The sequence below is a fragment of the Misgurnus anguillicaudatus genome, unplaced genomic scaffold, assembly GCF_027580225.2.
Source record: "Misgurnus anguillicaudatus unplaced genomic scaffold, ASM2758022v2 HiC_scaffold_32, whole genome shotgun sequence".
Taxonomy (NCBI): domain Eukaryota; kingdom Metazoa; phylum Chordata; class Actinopteri; order Cypriniformes; family Cobitidae; genus Misgurnus; species Misgurnus anguillicaudatus.
The window spans coordinates 1,487,380-1,509,442 of NW_027395282.1; the positions used below are offsets into that span (position 1 = coordinate 1,487,380).

Consider the following 22,063-nt stretch of genomic DNA (forward strand, 5'->3'; position numbering starts at 1 on the left):
TATTTATTTATTCTATGTTATATAAAAAATGTATACATTTGTGTGTTTTTGTTTAAATTTACATAATAATTACACACAAAAGACACACAAATATTATGCGAAAAGTCACTTTTATTTTGTATGCGATTAATCACGATTAATCTTTGGCCACCACTGCAAACAGCATTTCATATTCTGTGTTGATGAAAATTGCTTTTGGTTGCTGATCTGAGGCCTGTTTTTTCCTCCACTTGCACTGGGAGGAGTGTGTTTTTTTTAGGAGACTGTAAAAAAAAACATGCAATAATCATTCCCGCAGGTTTCTTAGTATTTTTTGGTTTTGTACTTGCTGAAGTTTACCAAATGTTATGTCTTGTACATGTACTGCAGTTTATTTAATCTTTATTGAGATCATTTGAAATTGCATTTAAAATAAAATCATTAACATCTTAAAATCGTCGTGATCCACAGATTTTGTTGTTTACGTTCCACGGGAGAAAGAAAATCAAATGATTTTGGTGAAGCATGACTTTAAATCATCTCATTTAAAAACAGTTTGTGAATCTTTTTCACTTTGTGTCACATCGACATTCAGAGTTGCATCATTCTCTTGACATTTCATCGCTGCACATTTGCCACTTGTGGCATCGAGTAGCCGTCAGCAACAACACGCCTGAATCCTTTTCCGAGTCTCCCTCAACCAGTCCAGATCCTTTTGCCGAGTTGTTTTCAGACCTGTCACATAAATCTCCCGCGGCCCCTGGCCCTTCGTCGGCCAGGTCACCGACACTCTTTAGCTGTCAGTCTTCTTCCACAAACCAAACAGCTCCCTGTGGTGTCCACCCAGCTCTCTGCGGAGAGGAAAGAAAGAATAATATCGCAAACAAAATTGGTGTCGCTTCAGTTTGCGCCTAAACACCATAATTATGCTAACACACCTGAAGTCGGTATAATAGCTCTGTACTAGCAAACGCTAACGCACCGTTATCTTTTCCTCAAGGGCTTGCGACTGTGTTTATTGACCTTTTAAGTTGTTTTAATGCCATGAGCCGTCAGCGAGGTAATTGATTTGCTAAAGATAACAATCAAAAAATCCACTTATCACGAGGAATTCATACTTGGCACACCCACTCCCCGGCTACTTTCGGCATCCGCTGCGAAGATACCGAGACAGCGGCAATTATCGCAATACGATTGTGATGCAACAGCCGCAAAAAAGATCAGGCTAAATAAAATCTGACTGCTTTGTAGTTAAGCACACGCACTGTAGAGTGGAGAACTCTGCTTCTTTAGAGAGCTCTTCAACGCCCCGCTATCCCACTCAGCATAATTATAGTGATCGCGAGTGTGAGATGAGTGATGGGAGGAGAGGGAGGGAGAGACACAGGGATGGATGTAGTGGGTGGAGGGAGGAAAGGCAAAACGGCGTGATCTTGTTTTGTCTTTTGCTCCGGCAAGGATCTGTCAGAGCAGAGACATGAAGCCACACGTTGCTGATTTAAATAGAGTCTGTGTCTGTCTGTGTACGGATCTCTGTGTATATACACAAAAAAGTTTTCTGTTAGATACTAAATTTTTTCTGTTAAATATTTTTATTAGAAATTTTAACAGCGGGTCACTTATAATTACATTTTTTTTAATGCAAACAAAACTTAAATTTTAACAAATAGGGCTGGGTATTGGCAAGGGCCTCACGGTACGTATCACGATACGTGGCCCATGATACAATGTATCACGGTACAATACAATACGTTGCATGTTGCGATACATTGCAATACTTTTTCTTTTTTTATTAAAATATCGATAGTAGAGATTGAAATATCGATACACTATAGTGGAAAAATTATCACGATAGTTAGCTGTATTGATATTTTTGCACATCCCTATTAAAAAATAAGCATAAAGTAAAAAAAAAACATAAATAAATACAAAACCCCCACACAAGAGACATAGAAATAACTATTAGACAGAAAATATAAATAAAATTTCCCTTCCCAACTAAAAACTATTTTTTTTAAATCCATAACTTTTGTTTAAGGCTAATTATTTTAGTAAAAAGGCTTTCTGATAGTTGTGTGTAATTTTATTTTAGGTAAGAAAAAAATAAAATGATAATAATAATGGTGCCCATTTACTTTGTTTGCGGACACAAAACCACTGTTGCTAACACTTAGCTAACATTAGATAATTACTTTAATATTAACTAACAATAAACAATAAATAGCATTTATTATTTCTAATTAATTTTTTGAAAGTTTTATTTTTAAAATGTGTATCTGTTACCTCATTCCCCGCCAGCTATTTTTTGAAAATTTGCCTGCCCACATTTTTTTGTGATTTTCACAAAATGCCTTCCAGGAAAATGTTCTTCTAAATATATATAAACATACAAATATATCAAATAAAATAACAGACCCTCTGCTTTCAAACAAACAAACAAAATGGGGAAAAAAAGGTTGATATTATCTATATTATTTGCTTATAAACTCTTAAATAGGGGTATTTTTCTTTAAAAATTATTTTTTTAGCAAAAAGCTGAAATAATTGCATTTTTGTGGAGAAATTTTGTTAGAGATCAGATTCAGAACGATTATCAAAACGTACACAGAGTTTAAAATTAGTAAATAACGTTTTGGCTTTGGTTTTTTCATAAATTGGGTAATCGCAGTATTGCAGATTAACATCAAAATTAAATTAATCAGGAACACGTTTTTTTTTTTTTAATGCAAATGTTTTCTCTTAATTGACGAGATAACTCGTCAATGGCAGGAAAAGAGTTAAGTATGGAATAATTGATGACAGGTAGTTGAATTTGAAAATAATGCTCACCCAGGGTGGTAGTACACCTTGGGTGTGCATTATTTTCAATTATACCACGGGTCTGTTGAATGCTTTATTCTGATTGGTTGAGAAATATTCGTTAAGTGTTGATTATTTTTCTGTAAACCGCAAACCTAACTTGTCAAATGTCATAGAATTAGACACCAGAGCAATGTTTGTGGTAACTGTATAAGAGGAATATTTGACTTCGGTCCTTTGAATTATTAGAAAATAATGTGTCGTGCCACATTACCACCTGGGGTGTGCATTATTTTCGAATAATTCAACAGCCTGTCATCAATTATTCCTAATATAATTCAAATGATTGGAGTCAATTATTCCTCTTATACCACGGTTACCACAAGCATTGCTCTGGTGGTTATTTTAAGACATTTGAAAGGTTAGGTGTGTAGTTTAAGAAAAATAATCAACACCCATGGTATAACATTATTTAATGCACATTTAAAAAGCATAAGCATACTTGTATACTAGCATTTACAATGATTATTAAATGTAAAATGTATAGTTTGCTAGCTCATGTTAGCTAATGCATTAAATGAAAATATCATTTGTGTTCATTTGGAGCTTTTTAATGACATGATGGTGAATAAATGATGCTATACATTTTTTATTATTTCTCATTCCTCATATTTTACCAGGTTGCTAATTTGTATGCATTTGTACGAGCACATTCGTACATTTTCGATTTTGATTTGCTTTTGCCCGTGATGTTGGGGTTAGGGTTTCGTTTAATTTTTTTATGATAAGTGTATGTTTTTTATGTTTCAATTTGTATGATTCATACAAATTCTCGTGAGATCAGGCTGGGAAAAAAACAATGGACATTTCTTATAGTGAATTTATGCTCAGCCTGTGTTATTCGTTTTACATGCAAAACTGTTTGAAACTGATCCGATTTTTAAAAAGCTTGGTTAATTTGTTGAACTGTATAAGTCAGAGAGGGTTAAACATTGCAATCAAAAGCTAAACTGTGTGAATTTGATGCAAACTGCTCAACTAAAAATGGAGTTTAATAAAGAAAAATAAACAGGTGTGGGAGAAAAAACATTCAATTAAATTCCTGGAGGTCCTGAAGAGCATACGCTCATCAGGGTCTTCAAGATTATAAAATTACAGGCAGGTGGGTTTCATTAGGGTTCCAGCTAAATTGCAGGATGTGGCCCTCCAGGAATGAAATTGAAAATCCCCGGTGTAAGATTTGGATATGGAAGCAAATACTGTAAATCCATTTTTAAAGTTAAATCTTGCATCCGATATTCGTAAACCCTGTGAATGTCATGGAAATTATTTGGTTAGAAAGTGTAAGATCCCCTTTAATAGTTTGTTTTCATCTACAAACCAACCTTGTTCTGTTTATAAGAACGGATTAATGAGTACATTAACAACAGAAATAATATGTATACTTGAATGATCATATCAAACCAATTATAACATCTTGTGTCTTGTGTAAATGTAAGTGCAAATATATAATTCATAATTTGTTTGTATATTGTGTGATGAGTGTAAACAGCAAGTGTAAACCGATGTGTGAATGCAAACACAAAGATTATGTACATAAATTTAGAGATGCAACTTATTTTCCTTCATGCATCAAACTCAAATCAGATTGCAAAGAGGCATCAGACACAATTTTCCAATTGGCTCACATGGGGATCGACACACAAATCTAAATACACCCACAAATGCTTTTTCGTCAGCAGAGAAAGTATTATTTACCCAAGGCCTTCTGCTTCATTGTCTACATAAGAGATTAGACCCAATGCTTTTAAAAAGCTTCCTTTCATATCGTCAAACCAATTCACCCGACAATAACATTAACTCAGCTCTTGTGTAATGCTAATAGAGTTTCTGGTCCAAGGCCGGCCCGGTGTTTAAGAGACACAAGCTTGTCCATTCGGTGGAGTGATGGTGACGCTGGCGTGGGTTGGGCCGTGAATCAGTCACGCATGGGTCAGTGGGAAAGAGAAACTAAATTATGATTTTAACCCCATCCTGCAAAGCAGTTTCATCATTCATATACACTGAAACCAAGCGTCATGGCTTGTAATAGAAATGCTGATGGATATCCGAGAAAGTCCTTGGACAAGATTAATCTCACAGACTTGGATATGTTGCTACAGAACTACTTTTGGCTATTTGGTTCCTTTAACATCCAAATCATGTATCTAAATATCACTCCCAAGTGTAAAATTTAAATGATCAGCTCCCCTTCTAGTGCTTGTTTAGTGGATCTATTCACGGCATTATAAATGTTGACAGGATAAGCAAGCAAAAACGGACACATCGGTGTGCATGGCCTTGACTGGCAGGGTGTGTATTTGAGCTGCGCGTCAAACACGGGTAAAGCGAGGGAGAAACAGACTGATGCAAATAGCAGCGCTCCGCCGTGACCCGACACGCTCGCCTGCATACAAATGCTTTGAATAATCCTGAGTTTGTGTTCATATTCAAACGTACACAGGTGCTTGCTAGTGTCTGTGCATCGATCTTAGGCTTCGCTTTGAAATGCACTCAGATCTGAACTTGGGCATTTGGTAGAAGTAGCTCATGACATACGGTCAATATTGCAGGATACATTTATTACATTATATTCCAGTATGGACGCACACGTAGTCTGAGACTTGGATGGTTATTATTCCCTATGCATTTCGAAGTACCAGGTAATTGTAGTTTAACTGGCAGAGCAACACAAAGATGGGTCATGGGTCACCATGGGTCATGCATTTGATTCCAAGAAACGAAACGTGTAGCTTGAATGCACTATTAATTGTGTTGGCCAAATGCGTAAGTGTACCATGTCTACTATCAGTGTACAGCCAAAGATACTGCTGGTTCATCTTCATTAGCTGTGCCATTGTATTACACATTAAGGTAGTAGGGGGACTTACAGGTGATTTGGATCTATTAAATGGAAATGTTCCAGTAGACACATCTTGTAGAAAGGTTCAAAGCTATTATCGTAGCAAGTTTAGCAGTTTTTTTCAATTTATTTAATAGAAATGTTGTCTTTGGACCAACAAAAACTGTCGTTCCATGAGAACATCATATTTGGCAAAATAGTGGTGACCACAGGTGTGAACCACCGGACACCATCTCTTTGTCGCTTACTATAATTGGATGGCAGATAGCCTTAAGGGAAGAGAATAAATGAGACGCAAGTAACGATCGCTTTGCACAAATGACAAGCACACCGGTGGACATGACTGTCCAAATTACACGCCGCCAAACTCCCACACACCCGACTCGCCGATGCCTCTCACGTAATGTAAATGTGTGGCACGAGTCCTGTCGAAATGACTTCACTTTTGAATGTGCGTAACGGCGGCGGGTTTAATTAATATGTCAGCGGATTACAGAAAGCGTGATGAGGGGGATGGTGAAGAAATGATAGACGGTTTGCTTTTAGCGGTCATGAACGCGCTCATCAAGCTAATTCATCATAAGCATGCCAAAACGGTTTTGTAGCTTGTGTGACGTCTGTCGTAGCAGGTCAGATACATGCCAATCAATTTTTATAATGTATGAAGAAAACACATGCAGAGGATATGCAAAGTGGTTGATGTCCTCAGAGCAACATTATGTTGACATTTCAAGATTTTAGTAGAGCTGCAAATTTCGACTGTTTTTACAACCGATTAATCTATCGGTTATTTTTTCGATTAATCGAATAGTCTAAAGATTTTTTTTACAAATAATAAATGTAACATCTGCTATTAATGCCAACATTTTATTGAAGCATTTCCTCAATTAAACAAATACACAAACAGTGCCAGTGCCAAGGAAAATATAACAAATCACATAAAAACAAGTCCAACATTAATTCAGCCTAACATAAACAGTGCAAAAGGGGCATTATTCACCTTAAACAAATAAAATATATTAATATTAAAGAAGTAAAATAAAAATAAATCAAACTGAATAATAACTCCTTATTAATATAAAAACATGTCCCGCTCTTTATTGTTTTAGCCCTAGTGCTAATCATAAACTAATGAAGAGTCATCATTAACTACAAAATGACTCACATGAAATCATTGTTTATTAATACATTAACTAAAAAACATGTCATGTTGTACTTAATGATGACTCTTCATTAGTTTATGATTAGTACATGCATTTACTCAGCATTAGTTCAGACTGAAGTAAAAATAAGTTCATTGTGATTCATGAACCCTTATTATAAAATGTAACCATTATATTATTACTGTTAATATTATTACTATCAGTAGTAACGTTACTGCATTCTCATTTAGCATCAACTTTAACATTTAATTTTTCTTAAGTCTCGGGTAAATACAAATTTAGTTAGTATGATCTTCTAATATTTTATAAACGGCGTTTACGCTGCTGTTACTTTTAATAAACGCATGTCAGGAATACCTAACGAGACGAGCTTTTATAATATCTGCGCACATAGCAAAAAAATAAGCTATGGGAACTCCGCGCTGCCAGCTGGCTTTCAGTGCACGCGGGCACATGCCTATCTCAGTGTAACAGTAACTTATTATTTCATAACTTCTTAATATAAAAAGTTAAACATGTCCCGCTCTTTATTTACTGTTTCAACATACTGCCCAGACGCGATGCAATGTCGTGTCTGTCAGGCGTCTCGCAGCTCGTATTAAACTAAGATGTAAACACAGCTGTATTAAGCACAATATATGCCTGCATTGATTCTATTGTTGTATAAAAACTTACTGTAAAAATTCAAATACTTACGCTGTAGTCTCGCGTAGCCAGACCTTCAATACTGAAGGTCTGGTGTTTTTCGCTGCTTTTTCTGGACAAAGCCCGCCCACGAGCTGTTTGACCGACATGTCAAACAACCAATCACAGTTTGTTTCATCTAGCGTCACGTTTCGGACTCCCCACAATAACGAGCCGGCTGGCAACAAGTCAGTTATTGAAATAACCAGCCGCAACCAAATAGTATCTAAATAAACAACATTACTCACCATAGGACAACGTTGAGCACTTCATCAACAGCCACACCAATGAGACGATCCTGTTAAACGTCTGTTTGAAGCATATCTCTCCACTTTTTAACACATACAAGCAATTCAGGAGAACCAAACTTTTAAACTCCACTAACTGCCTTAAAGAATGCCGCGATGCCGCGAACTATGCATATTTTTGAGAATCCAATGTTTAGCTGATCATGATAACTGCTCATTATTATCCACGTGAACACGACTGATTCTCTTCCTCAATGGAACGTCAGAGCTTTGTTTTCCAGGGACTGAAACTAATCGCGACACTCGCGTCTCCTGGAAATCCGTTTTTTCCAACCAATCAAAGACGACTTTAACATTCTCACAGGGTTTCCAGAAAAGTGTACGAAAAACATCAGACGTTCAGCCAACAGTTTGTGGGCGTGACGTCTGAGGCTGAGACTACTTACGCTGCCGTCGCGTCATTTTGAGGTCGGAGAGCTCCAGGTTGTTTTCTTTTAAGATGATCATGCACAGATGTTGCGCTGCTGTGGTATGCCATTTCAGTTTTACACAGTATGTGTTTTATTTGGTCTCTGCTTAAAGTATTCCCACACTTTTGATCACGTTCTGGCTGTTTGGTATAACACTTGTATTATCCGGTCGGAGCTGAAGCCGCCTTCATTTGAAAACGTAAACAATACGACGCATCGACGCATTTCCGGCAAATCGACGTAATTACGTAATCGACTACGTCGACGCGTCGTTCCAGCCCTAGATTTTAGAAATACGTTTAAAGTTTGTTTCAAGTTTCAATCAGGATTAGCTGCTTCTAGATTGTTTTTCACTTATCATTTTCCTCTGATTTAAGGGTCCAGTTTGGTTGGGGTGGGTTAGGGTTAGGTTTTTCTTACAAATATGTTGTCCTTGGGTCAACACAATATGTTACAATGAGGACATCTCTCACTTGGCAAAATCGTAGATCATAAACAAAGTTTACATTAAAACCATATTTTTGTATGTTTTTTAGGTGAACAACTTTGAAATTTAGATTAAATCAGGCTTCTCAATTAAAATAATTTGGTAGGGACTTGATTTAACACTTTGGGAATTGATTGGATTGTGAAGTGGGTGTGGCATTGTAGAATGAATGCAGATAATTGAAAGGGAGGGGCTACAAATTAAATGGGGTTTGTGATGTCATCAGAAATATTTTAGAGGTGGAGCAAGTTATTACAATTTATTTCAAGATTATAAATACAGTTGTTGCTGTTGTTTTTGCCTTATGGTTGTAAAAAGTTCATTTTGATTTCACAGTAACTAGGGCTGTCATGATTATGACATTTGTCTGATGGTTAATTGTCTTATAATCTGTGACGATTATGGCGATTAATTTCTTGTTTTGGGACTTTGACGATTATGACAATTAATTGTCTGTTTTATTGCTTTGACATTTCATTTTTATACATTTTTTGTTTGTTCATAAAATAATTTTTCAGACTGGTTGTGATTATTTATCTTTTGCAATTAGGGCTGTGATAAAAGATTTTTTTTTTTTACAATTAACTTAGCGATTATTTTTTCGATGCATCAATTAATCTAACTCTACGGCGCTGCCATTTTTGGTCTGACGAATCAAAGCGCATATTTTGCATCTATGTATTTTTTGCGTCTACGCATATATTAATACACATAACACATATTTAAAAGTAATTATTTAATAAATATATATTTAAAAAACTGAAAATTCTTCATAAAAAATAAATACAATAAAGTAAAAATAAAAATGCATTGTTTTGCAGCATTTCTTTAAATGCTGCTTTTCCACTGTATTGAATGCCTTTGCAATGTATCGCATTACACTGTTAGTTAAAGGGACAGTAAGTAGGGTTTTAAGTGTTTTATTAATCAAAATCAATGTCTTTATTCATAAATATGTCCTCGTTGGTGTCAGATGACCTCTGCCAGTGATCAGAATTTTCTTTGTAAGCTTAGAATTTCTTCTCTTTACTTACATTGAACGTGTAAGTCCAAGGAGGCTTCAATGTCGTTTGATAAACTATAATAGCAGAGAGGGACAAAAAGCACTTGCCTACCAACGCGTTTTCATTCAGAACACGTGAACCGGCTAAAACGGACAAGGAGATCAGTGATTACATAACGGCTACCGTAGTTGCCACACGCATTTGGGAAAGCGAGGCGCTAGAGAGCACTATTCATTTGAATGAAAATACAATTTCACCACTAGATGGGGTAAATCCTACTTACTGTCCCTTTAAGGAGCGCCGTCTGATACGGTCTCGTTTATACAGGCGCTGCAGCTCCCCCTTGTGTTTTTTGAAGAGATGTGCAATCATTGCGGTGATCCTGAAATCATGGTGAAGTCACACAGTCGCAATGAGACAATTATTTAATCATTGTGACAGCCCTAACAGTAACTCATAATGCTGTGTCAAGTTAAGTGTAGCAATGCAATAGCATTTTGTCCCAGTCCACTGTGCTCCAATCTAACTGTCACTGAACAGCGACAACAAACAACAATCTGCTCGAACAGCCCCTGAGCCGCACTGTCTGAGAGCATAGCATTAAAATCAGATTTTGCTGAAACTACTTCAGATATTTGTCGTCTTAGATGTTTCTCAATGCTCTCCGCAGTGCACTGTCTATAAAAAGCATGCAGACAATCTCAAAAGAACCTGTGCTGTTTCATTCAGTTAGAGGTGCACAAAACCTGCAATTTTCAAAGATTGTTCACAACCAGCCCCACCTCAACAAGTCTGGGTCGCCACCTAAAACTACAGAAATGCACTGGGAGTCATTTCGGCGAGCACTTCCAGTTATGCCGCCTTCTCTGACAAGGGCTAAATCGGTGACACTGGGTTTGGTTTGTGATGTGTGCTTTTGTAACACAACACCACAATGTCATCGTTCAGCTGCCTGGGCATTGTTGGATTTGTGTGTCATGCGTGTTTTCTCTTAACTGAAAGCTTTGAGCGAAAGATCAGATGGCATGGCTATCACAGATCGTATTTATTGCTGAGACATGCAGTATTCCCTCAACTGTTTGAGCTTGCCACTAGCAATGCCACCAAGGTCATGAGTTCGAATCTAAGACAGCATATTGTGTATAAACGAAATAAGATTTGTGTCGAGGCATTGTTGATTTTTGGTTATGTCAGTTCTCAAAGCGTTTGGTCAATATCTCAGAGAATTGGCGTGATGGGTAGATTGTCGAGGGCATAAATGTCACCAAAAAGAGAAGGCATATATTTCTGACACTTTGCATCAGAGCACGCATGCGGGCGGTGACGATGTCATGTTCCTGATGTTTGATGCTTTATGTATTGTTGTTCCAGAGAAGCGAGCGGAAGGAGAGACTCCTGACTCCCCCCTCCCCACCCATTCCATCATCCGCAGAGCATCTTTCATGCGTCTCCCTGGGCCCAACTCCCACGTCAGGATGAACTGTGAGCAGGATTTTGGAGATGGAGGAATGAATGTCACACTAACCCTCCGCCTGCTCATGCACGGCAAGGTAAGCACACTTACGTGAAGACTGCGTGTATATTTCAAAATGATAAATTGGACCGAAATTTCTGAAAATAAATATATTCTGGGAAACTTTTATTTCAAAGTATTGCAGCATTTAAACTCACAATCTATAATTGTAGTAATATGTCTCATCAGTATTTTTGGAAAAATAAAGGTTTTAGAGCAAGTCTGGGAGAAGTAAAGAGTACTCCAGCATTAGATTATTTTTGTTTCACCAAAATTCTTACCAAGAATATGAATTGCATATTCTTGCAGATAAAAGAAAGATGCAGTTCAATGCAGATAAAAGAAAGAAGTAAAATATATAATGATTTCGACGATACTATACTTAACATAATTGCTTTATCATTGCATCATGATCTAGATATTAAAGGTGCAGTGTGTAAATTTTAGCGGCATCTAGTGGTGAGGTTGCGAATTGCAACCAATGGCTTAGTCCACTGCTCACCCCTTGCTTGTCAAACACATAGAGAAGCTGCCACCGGACAAACATGTCATTGTCGGAGACATTTTAGTAAAAAAAATTGTCCGTTAAGGGCTTCTGTAGAAAAATGGCAGCACAAAATGGCGACTTCCATGTAATGGGACCCTCTGTGTATGTAGATAAAAAGGTCTCGTTCTAAGGTAATAAACACATAACGGTTCATTATGAATACACCCCTTATAATATAGTTTTGTATATTATTTTGCATTTCTGTCAAGAGATCCTTCTAAAAATTGCACACTGCACCTTTAATGTACTACAATTAACTCATTCCCCGCCAGCCTTTTCACAAAATGCCTGCAACATTTTCTTCTATAAATATATAAACATACAAATAAAACAAATGAATGAACAGACCCTCTGCTTTTAAACAAACAAAACGGGGAAAAAACTTTTAATATTATCTTCGTTTGTTATCTTTTTAAACCCTCTCAAATATGGGTAGGTTTCTTAAAAAATACCACATTTTGAGCAGAAAGCTGAAATAATTGCATTTTTGTAAAGGACTTTTGTTAGACTTTGGATTCAGACCGAAGATCAAATCATACACAGAGTTCAAATTGTTGTTGAGTAGCTGATGCTTGTTTTTTATAAATTGGGAAAAATCGCCATTTAGTGGATAATAGCGGAATTACAGATTACTCGTCAGGAAAGCGTCATTGGCAGGAAAACGTTTTGTCTTAATTAACAAGAAAACTCGTCAATGGCGGTGAAAGAGTTAAAATATTCGAAATAATAATAAATTGGGTAAGAGCGCCATCTAGTGGATAGTAGAGCAATTATAGATTACAGCAAAAACTCGTCAGGAAAGCATCATTGGCAGGGCAAATGTTTTCTCTTAACTCATTCCCCGCCAGCCTTTTTTTTTTAAAGTTGCCTGCCAGCACTTTTTGTGATTTTCACAAAATGCCGTCCAGGATTTTTTTTCTTTAAATATATAAACATACAAATATATCAAATTAAAAAAAACAGATCCTCTGCTTTCAAATAAACAAACAAAATTTGGAAAACCGTTTCATCCTATCTTCATTTGTTTTCTTTTTATCACCTCTTAAATATGGGTAGGCTTTTTCAAAAATACCAAATTTTGAGCAAAAAGCTGAAATAATTGAATTTTTGTGAAGGACTTTTTTAGACATTGGATTCAGAACAAAAATCAAAACATACACAGAGTTTAAAATGTTGTTAAATTAGTTTTTGCCCGCAAGCATTTTTTGTGATTTTCACAAAAATTTTCTTCTATAAATATATAAACATACAAACATTCTTTTTTTATTTACCTAGTGGATAATAGTGGAATTACAGATTACAGTCAAAAACGTCAGGAAAATGTCATTGGCAAGGAAATGTTTTCTCTTAATTGAGCATCTTTGTAAATATCACAGTATTTATTCAAGTAAATGTTTTCTAAACATAATTTATTTTTATCTTTATTACACGGCTCGTTGAAATGCCTGATTCTGATTGGCCAGTCGCGGCATTTGCTTATTCCCAGATAACGCCGCTCAAAACGAATAACACGCTGTAACTCGGATGCTTCAAATCGTTTTGAGAGGAACACAAAAATGAAATATAATAGCAGTTTCAATATGGGTCCCCTAAATATGTATTTTAATAATTATATTTACGTGACATTTGAACGTCTTATCTTAAAACGTGTTTTCCTCGTGAAAGCTCTGCATTTTTTAAAAATAAGCAAATAAAATATTTAAAATCAATATTTAATGAACCTTATCTTGCTTATAAGGTAAATAGCTGTGTAATAAGGGGGATAATGTACAGGCAGTCGGTTGTAATCGTGAAATAAGCTTCACGTGGGGATCTGATTACAATGTCGGGATTTATTTCTGCGATAACAACCCTTATTATCCCTACATATCGCCGTGTCCTAAATCAAACACTTGAGTTATTAGTAAACAAACAGATGTCAATATCATTGTTGTCATTACTGTGTGTCAGAGAAACTGTGAATGACAGATTTCTTCCCACTCCCTCTCATCTTTCACATTCGCATGCCAGTAAAACGAATGAGTCATTAAAAACAGTCATGAAAAATCCATAACCAACCGTTAATAAACTGACACATTTATCTGATTTATGTGCACAATTTATGCTAATTCTCAATCACATCAACAGATTGCAAAGTTTTAAAGATACTTTCAATGATGATAAATACAGATATCATTTCAATGTGAAATCAAGGAAAGCTCAAGAGAAACATGAACAAAAAAGTTTTTTATGTGTTAAGACCATATAATGAATAATAAAGGGATATCACCCAAAAATAAAATTCATCAACACAAATATCAAACATTTATACAGGTTTGTGACAACATGAGAGTGCGTAAATGGTGAACTGGCCCTTTAAGGCCACTTATTGATTAATTGTATTACTGTACCAGTTCTTTAATTAATCTCATAATTTAATGGATACTAAAACTCACATGTCATTGTATTGTTTGTGGTATTCATCTGATTACATTTTCTAGTCTTCCTCATGCAAAGTGTTATCTGACAGATCAATACGCTGACATTTGCTTGTTTCTGTTTTCACAGGAGGTCGGAAGCATCATAGGCAAGGTGAGCAAATATCTTTGTTCCTGTTGTTTCCTTTGTTGACTTTGATGTTTGACTTCGATGGATGTGTCTTGAATGTGTGTCCTGATGTCACCGTCGCTGGGAAAAGCACAACAACCGATTCCAGATGTAAAATGTCACACATTAATACTTTAAAACAGGCCTACCAATTTTAACGTAGTTCATGACAGATCCTCTTTAAAGGACAAATTCACAGCCGAAAAACGACACTACCCATAATCCCAAAGAAAGATCTACTTAGATCCACCAAGAGTTACCATGGAAACGAGAACCAAAGGTGCAGCAACAACATATTCCCACAATGCATTGCAAATTTCTCTTTTTGTACACTTTGCCGCATTGATTTAAACGTTTAATATTGTTAATATGTATGTCATATGTTTTGTGTAGTGTTCATGATGTATGTTAACTTATGTGTAATTTGCAATGCATCATGGGAAGTAAATCAAGTAATTTAAGTACACAGAGTTAACACATAAATAATTGAATACAGTCAATGCAGTTTTGTACTTTTCGTTTAAATCAAAGTCTTATATCTTGCTGGTTGGTTTGGCTTAGAACTCTTCATTGAAATGTTCTCTTTTGAGGATCTTATTGAGTTTCTTCAAAGCGCTTTCTATTTTCAAAAGTCTGAAATTCTGGTTGTGCATCATGTGTATTAATGATCTGGATATATTACAATGTCCAGGTCTACAAGCAGCACTGTTTATCCCTAGAGCCAGTGCAATTGTCTCTGAGAGACCGAATGTAGATGTCACAATGATTAGTAAACAGCATGTCAGCTAGTGATGATGAGATGATTTTTGGATGATTTTTGTGGCCCGAAGCTACAAAACACTCACTGGAATATTCAGAAATACACACAGTTGTTGGCATTTCATTGGCCGCACATAAATGAAGGTTGCTCCCTTCAGTAGCGGTCTGCTAATAGGTCTCTGGGCCTTTGCCAAAGTTTTGGCTTGAGCGTTCACAATACAGCCAGATGGAGGAATACAGACTTCTGTAAGCTCAACGGGGGATTGCACTGCTTAACATACGTCTTTTCAAATACACAGTTCACTTCGCCTTTTCCAACACATAGTTTGGTCTATTGTCCTGGAAAAGTGCTCGCAATATACACAAGCTTTCAACGTGCACAAAAAGAAGTTAAAAAATAAATGCGGCTACAATTGTACTGCACAATAAGATGGATAAGATGGATAAGTTACTTGCTCTTACACCTCCACTTCTTTAAGGAAGGATTTAATTTAAAAAGTATGCCCAAAACATGAACGTGAACATATACACAGCTAGACAAACTCAATGTCATTAGGTCTAAGGTGAGGACGCAAATATGCAACGCATTGTAAGCGATGCCACTAGGGGTGATATATTGCGAACTACCATCTCTCTACCAGTACAACTACCATCAAAGCACCACAACAGTTTGAAGAGAATCTCCTGAGCGAGTTAGGTAGTTACAAACATTTTTTTATAGCCGAGTTTGAGTAATGGGTCAATGACATGCAAGCAAAATGTTACACCAGCATCCAAGTAGAAGTTAAATGCAAATTTATTGCGGAGGTCAGGTGGTGCAACCAGAAAGTCAAAGGGTGCAACTGCTATGAATGCCTCTAAGACATTTAACTCATTCACCGCCATTGACGAGTTATCTCGTCATTTATGAGTTCATATTTAACTAATAAATATGCCTTTCTGGACGAATTTCATAGTGAAAGTGTAATACCGCTTTTATCCACCAGATGGCGCCCAACCGAATTGATCAAAAACGGAAGTTAAAAAGATTTAATGATTTATTTTAACTGCCTTTATGTTTGATAGTCATTCTGAGTCTGATCTCTAACATAAATTTCTTTACAAAAACGCAATTTTTAAGCTTTTTGCTTAAAATGTTGTATTTTTGAAGAGAAATATCCATATTTCAGTGGTTAAATTAAGTAGAAAAAGTAAATATATAATGAAAGTTTTTTCCCCATTTTGTTTGTTTGTTTGTTTGTTTATTGTTTGTTTGAAAGCAGAGGGTGTGTTCTTTAATTTGATATAATTTGTATGTTTATATATTTATAGAAAATAATTTTTCCAGCAAGGAATTTTGTTAAAATTTTGTTAAAATCACAAAAATGCAGGTGGGCAACTTTTCTCAAAAAGGCTGGCGATGAATGAGTTAAAAAACATTAAGCTAAAAATTGTAATAATAATTTTAGTTTTAATTAATGCAAGCTAGGTTGTCTATAATTGTTATTATACTTTTTTTAAATGATTGTTTGTAAATGTATAATTTTCAAAGTTGTTTTACACTTTCAAACCATTTTCAGGATTATAATTTTAAATGCCGCTATCACATAAACAAACAATCGGCATGACACACGGAGCGCATTAAAACTTATCCGGCAGATAGACAATGATTGGTTGTACCACCTGACATTTTGTGAATGAGGATATCAAAAATAGTGTGGAAAAATCATTAAAGGCGGAATGCACAATGTTTAAAAACGCTTTGTAAAAGGGAGTCGGGTCGACTACCAAAACACACTTGTAGCCAATCATTAGTAAGGGGCGTGTCTACTAACCGACATCCTTGCCGGGGTTACGTATGTGTGGGGCGGGTCTATCAAAAGAAGGTCCAGATTCTATTGGGATAGGGGTGTGTTTGTTTAGGTGATTTAAATGTCAACATTGGCTTTCAAACATCGTGCACTAATACGCCTTTAAATATATAGAAATGTTCAATAAACAAAACTTAAGACACATCGTTCCTGATATGCATTACATCCATTTTCAAAATATTTTTAAAACGCTTTTTAGGAGCTTGTTGTGTCATTGTCCCTAATATGATATTTGGTTTAATAGCGCAGGCATTTTAAAATATTTCTACCTCCTACGTTCTGACGTTCACGGTCACATAAAACCTGATGTTAATTTGGACAACAATACAGGATGCATTGATCATTTCAATGCTTAAACCAAGCATGTGTGTCTGTATTTATGTAGAAAATGCTTACGCACATATATCTTAATGTGTTAAATTGACATTAATTTATGCCACATATCATATTAATATGAATATTACATTCACTCGTATTGGACTGTAAGCAATGTGCAGCTGTCTCAGGGCGTTTTCATGACATTTATGGAATGATACTGCTCTGTCACGTTCCCGTATAAGCTGTCCCATGGCTTTGATATTCCTCATTGTCTTTGTTTTACCTCCGCTTAGGAAAATGAATGAAGGGCTATTTCCTAAAGTAAAATCAATACACTTAGGTTTGGTTTCCAGAACATAAATAAACACAGACCTAGACCTAAGTTTGTGCAGTTACATCGCAGACTGAAAGAGCTACCTTAAAGGATAATTCCGGTATTTAACACTTTGAGTCTCATTTCTGGTTTGTTTTGGATGAACTACAGTGATGGACACAGAAATGTTGACAATGGGTCGTGTCTTGAGTTTTTGACTCGTTTAGAAGCGTCTCTTGACTGCTTCAGAATGGAAGTCAATGGCCATGCACAAACATGTCATTAAAACAACACTTAACGTTCATTTTCAAAACTGTGCTACTCACCGAGTGGTTCGTGGTGTTCGTTGATGATTAAAAACAAGTTGTGTAGCGAAATACAGTTTCTGTCGTGTTTTATTTGGCATTTTGTAAAATTCCATTGACTTCTCTTGGAAGACTCATTGCTCGCTGATATATCACTCCGCCGGCGGGAAACAGAAAAGGGACTGTTTACATGTGGTTGTAGTTTTTTCGCTCGGTTTCTCTCAGAAGATATTTTTCCCATATTTGTAGGGCTAGACCAGAATATTCGAATATTCGTTCCGTGGGTTGACATTCGATTTTCAGTTTTGAGATTCGAATACAGGGAGTGCAGAATTATTAGGCAAGTTGTATTTTTGAGGATTACTTTTGTTATTGTACAACTACAGTGCTCTTGGTCAATTCAAAATGTTAACAAACCCTCAAACCTGAACATTTAAGTAGTAAAAGTGAAATTTTGGCTTTCTTAAGAGAATATTTCTATGTACATCATTATTAGGCAACTATCAGTGTGCAGAATTATTAGGCAACTAAATGAAATACAAAGATTTTACCATCTCACTTGTTTTTTTTTTCAACTGTTAAAGTGAGAATAATAAACAAACTCTACATTTACAAAAAAAATTAATAAACCAATAAAAAATAAAAAAATATATAGACTCAGTGACCAATATAGCCACCCTTCTTTTCGATAACAGTCACAAGCCTTCCATTCACGGATTCAGTCAGTTTCTTGATCTGGTCTGAACCAACATTTTGTGCAGCCACAACCACAGCCTCCCAGACACTGTTCAGAGAGGTGTACGGTTTACCTTCACTGTAAATGTCCTGCTTAAGAAGGGATCAAAAGGTCTCAATAGGGTTTAAGTCAGGTGAAGAAGGGGCCATGGCATTAGTTTTTCACCTTTAAGGCCTTTACTGGCCAGCCATGCAGTGGAGTACTTGTGATGTATGTGATGGAGTGTTGTCTTACAAAATAATCAGTCTTCTTGAAAGATGCAAACTTTTTCCTGTACCACTGATTGAAGAAAGTGTCTTCTAAAAATTGGCAGTAGGTCTGAGAGTTGTTTTTTATTTCCATTTTTAACCCAAAAAGGTCCAACAAGCTCATGTTTAATAATACCTGTCTGTGCCTGCCTGCCTGTAATGTAGAAGACACTTTCTTCAAGCAGTGGTACAGGAAAAAGTTTGTATCTTTCAAGAAGACTGATTATTTTGTAAGACAACACTCCATCACATACATCACAAGTACTCCACTGCATGGCTGGCCAGTAAAGGCCTTAGAGATGAAAAACTAATGCCATGGCCCCTTCTTCACCTGACTTAAACCCTATTGAGACCTTTTGATCCCTTCTTAAGCAGGACATTTACAGTGAAGGTAAAGCGTACACCTCTCTGAACAGTGTCTGGGAGGCTGTGGTTGCGTCTGCACAAAATGTTGGTTCAGACCAGATCAAGAAACTGACTGAATCCGTGAATGGAAGGCTTGTGACTGTTATCGAAAAGAAGGGTGGCTATATTGGTCACTGAGTCTATATATTTTTTTATTTTTTATTGGTTTATTAATTTTTTTGTAAATGTAGAGTTTGTTTATTATTCTCACTTTAACAGTTGAAAAAAAAAACATGTGAGATGGTAAAATCTTTGTTTTTCATTTAGTTGCCTAATAATTCTGCACACTAATAGTTGCCTAATAATGATGTACATAGAAATATTCTCTTAATAAAGCCAAAATTTCACTTTTACTACTTAAATGTTCAAGTTTGAGGGTTTGTTAACATTTTGAATTGACCAAGAGCACTGTAGTTGTACAATAACAAAAGTAATCCTCAAAAATACAACTTGCCTAATAATTCTGCACTCCCTGTATATATATATATATATATATTTTACAGCGTTAATGCAGAGCTTTTGCCAAGCAGGAAGTGCGCTTCACGCTCCCGCTCTATAGGTGGCGCAGACAGACCAACATCCATAGCCAACAGCCACAAAACGCACACCAGTGTGGAAGAGATCACCTTGAACGTAAAGCGCGCTTCCTGCTTTGGCATTCACGCTAATGTGTTGTAAATAACGTTCAGTTTCTTGCAAAAACTGATTGATTTGCTTCACAAGACGTCAATATGTCACACGGAGTTATGGGGGATTACTGTTGTATTGGATATATATGCTTTAGCTCTTAAAGTGTGCGGATCTGTTGACTTGCATGACGGAGCACTGGGGTGTCTGCAAAATATCTTCTTTATTGTTCTGCCGATAAAAAAACATATTGGATGGTGTAAGTGTTATAAAAAACTTGATTTTGAAAGTATGCTACCGTTTTATTACAGTTTGTTGGACTACGTTCATTCATGCTTCAGACTCAAATATAGAGCGGAAGTATATACGCGGTTGTGAGGTATCTGAAAAAATAGTTCCACTATAGCAAATAACACGGATTGAAATCATACATTGCCCCGATATATTTGTTTTTAATCATCAACGAACACCACGAACCACTCGGTGAGTAGTACAGTTTTGAAAATGAACGTTAAGTGTTCTTTTAATGTCATGTTTGTGCATGGCCATTGACTTCCATTCTGAAGCAGTCAAGAGACGCTTCTAAATGAGTCGAAAAGTCAAGACTCGACCCATTGTGAAAATTTCTGTGTCCATCACTGTAGTTCATCCAAAACAAACCAGAAATGAGACTCAAAGTGTTAAATACCGGAATTATCCTTTAAGTTGATTACTATTCTTAATGCATTTTGAGGAGAAAGTGATAAAGGTGAATGGGAAATTATAATATGTAATAGACCTCAGCTCAGAGTAGACAACATACGTAATTCGACGCGAATGTAAATGAAGGTGTTCAGGACGAAAGCACGAGTCTCGTTCACGAAACACAAGTTTTAATGATTTCTCATGTATTTTGGGCTTCGTTCTTGAAGCGCGAGCTGAACAAATTTCAGTGCGAATTGTTCGTTACATGATTCTTCATTCTTTTTAGCACTTGCTAGCTTGACTGTTAGCGTCTTTCGTAAACCATTTTTAAGTAAATTTTGCATGGATATGAATGATTTATGAACAAATGACACAAAATAATTCTTTGAATCTACGCAGAAGCAAACATTAGACCAAAAGATTAGGCTAAATATTGTCCCAACTAGCTTAACAGAGTTGCCTGCAGAAACAATTTCATTTCAAACCATGTTTTTGATTTGTTCAGGGTTTTGGAGCTCCCAGCATGCATCTCAGTATGAATAAATGATGCTGCTCAGTTATAGCATTGTTCTGCTGTTTTTAGACTCTACGCTGATGTCTTTCCTTTCATCGCTGTTTTTGCGTCTTAAGATCTCATCGTTTTACTTAATGATGTTTGTTGATCATCACTGTTAATGAGCTTTTTGAGTGAAGCATTTAAGTCTGTGTGTGTTTGGTTAAAACTATTGCATATTATATTTTCCTTGCGAGATGTTCTTTACAGACAAACTTCACTTCATATAGTCATTAAAAAAACATGTATGAGAGTTAAAGGGATATCTCCATCATTTATCGGACAAACACATTTTTAGTTATTTTAGAAAATGTCCCAGATCTTTCAGTTTATAAAATGCAAGGATATGGGGGCCACCTCCTTCAAGTCCAAAAATGTGCATCCATCCTTCACAAAAGTAATCCAAAGGGCTCCAGGGAGATAAACGAAGGCCTTCAGAGGGTAAACTGTGTGGTTTTGTTGTAGAAATATGTTTTAATACTTTATAAACGAAAATTACTAGCTTCAGGTAACGCCATCTTAGTCGCGTCCGCACTAAGAAAAGTGAAATGCAGAGGCGTTTAAGATGGCGGCTACTTATTTTCGATTATAAAGTTTTAATTATGGATATTTCTATGACAAAACAGCACGATTAACTCTCAGGCCTTTGTTTTTCCCCCGGAGCCGATTGGATAACTTTTGGGAATGATGGATGCACAATCGTTGAGCTTGAATGAGGTGGACCCCATAACTTATATTTTATAAACTGAAAGATCTAGGACAATTTCTAAAATAACTGAAAATGTGTTCGTCTGAAAAATTACGCATGTGCATCTCGGACGGCTTGAGGGTGGGTAAATCATGGGTTTAATATAATTTGTGGCCAAACTTTAAGGACAATTCT

At 36.2% G+C, this 22,063-nt stretch overlaps 1 protein-coding gene across 3 annotated transcripts in view; it reads left to right on the forward strand.

Moving 5' to 3' along the window:
• Window positions 1–22,063, forward strand: part of LOC141363076 (poly(rC)-binding protein 4-like) — a 99,601-nt gene that overhangs the window by 38,517 nt on the left and 39,021 nt on the right. For all 3 annotated transcript variants that reach the window (XM_073865577.1, XM_073865576.1, XM_073865575.1), the window contains exons 2-3: window positions 11,108–11,286; window positions 14,344–14,367. In XM_073865577.1, coding sequence (XP_073721678.1) covers window positions 11,179–11,286; window positions 14,344–14,367 — 132 coding nt within the window. In that variant the 5' untranslated portion in view covers window positions 11,108–11,178. The remainder of the gene's footprint in view (window positions 1–11,107; window positions 11,287–14,343; window positions 14,368–22,063) is intronic.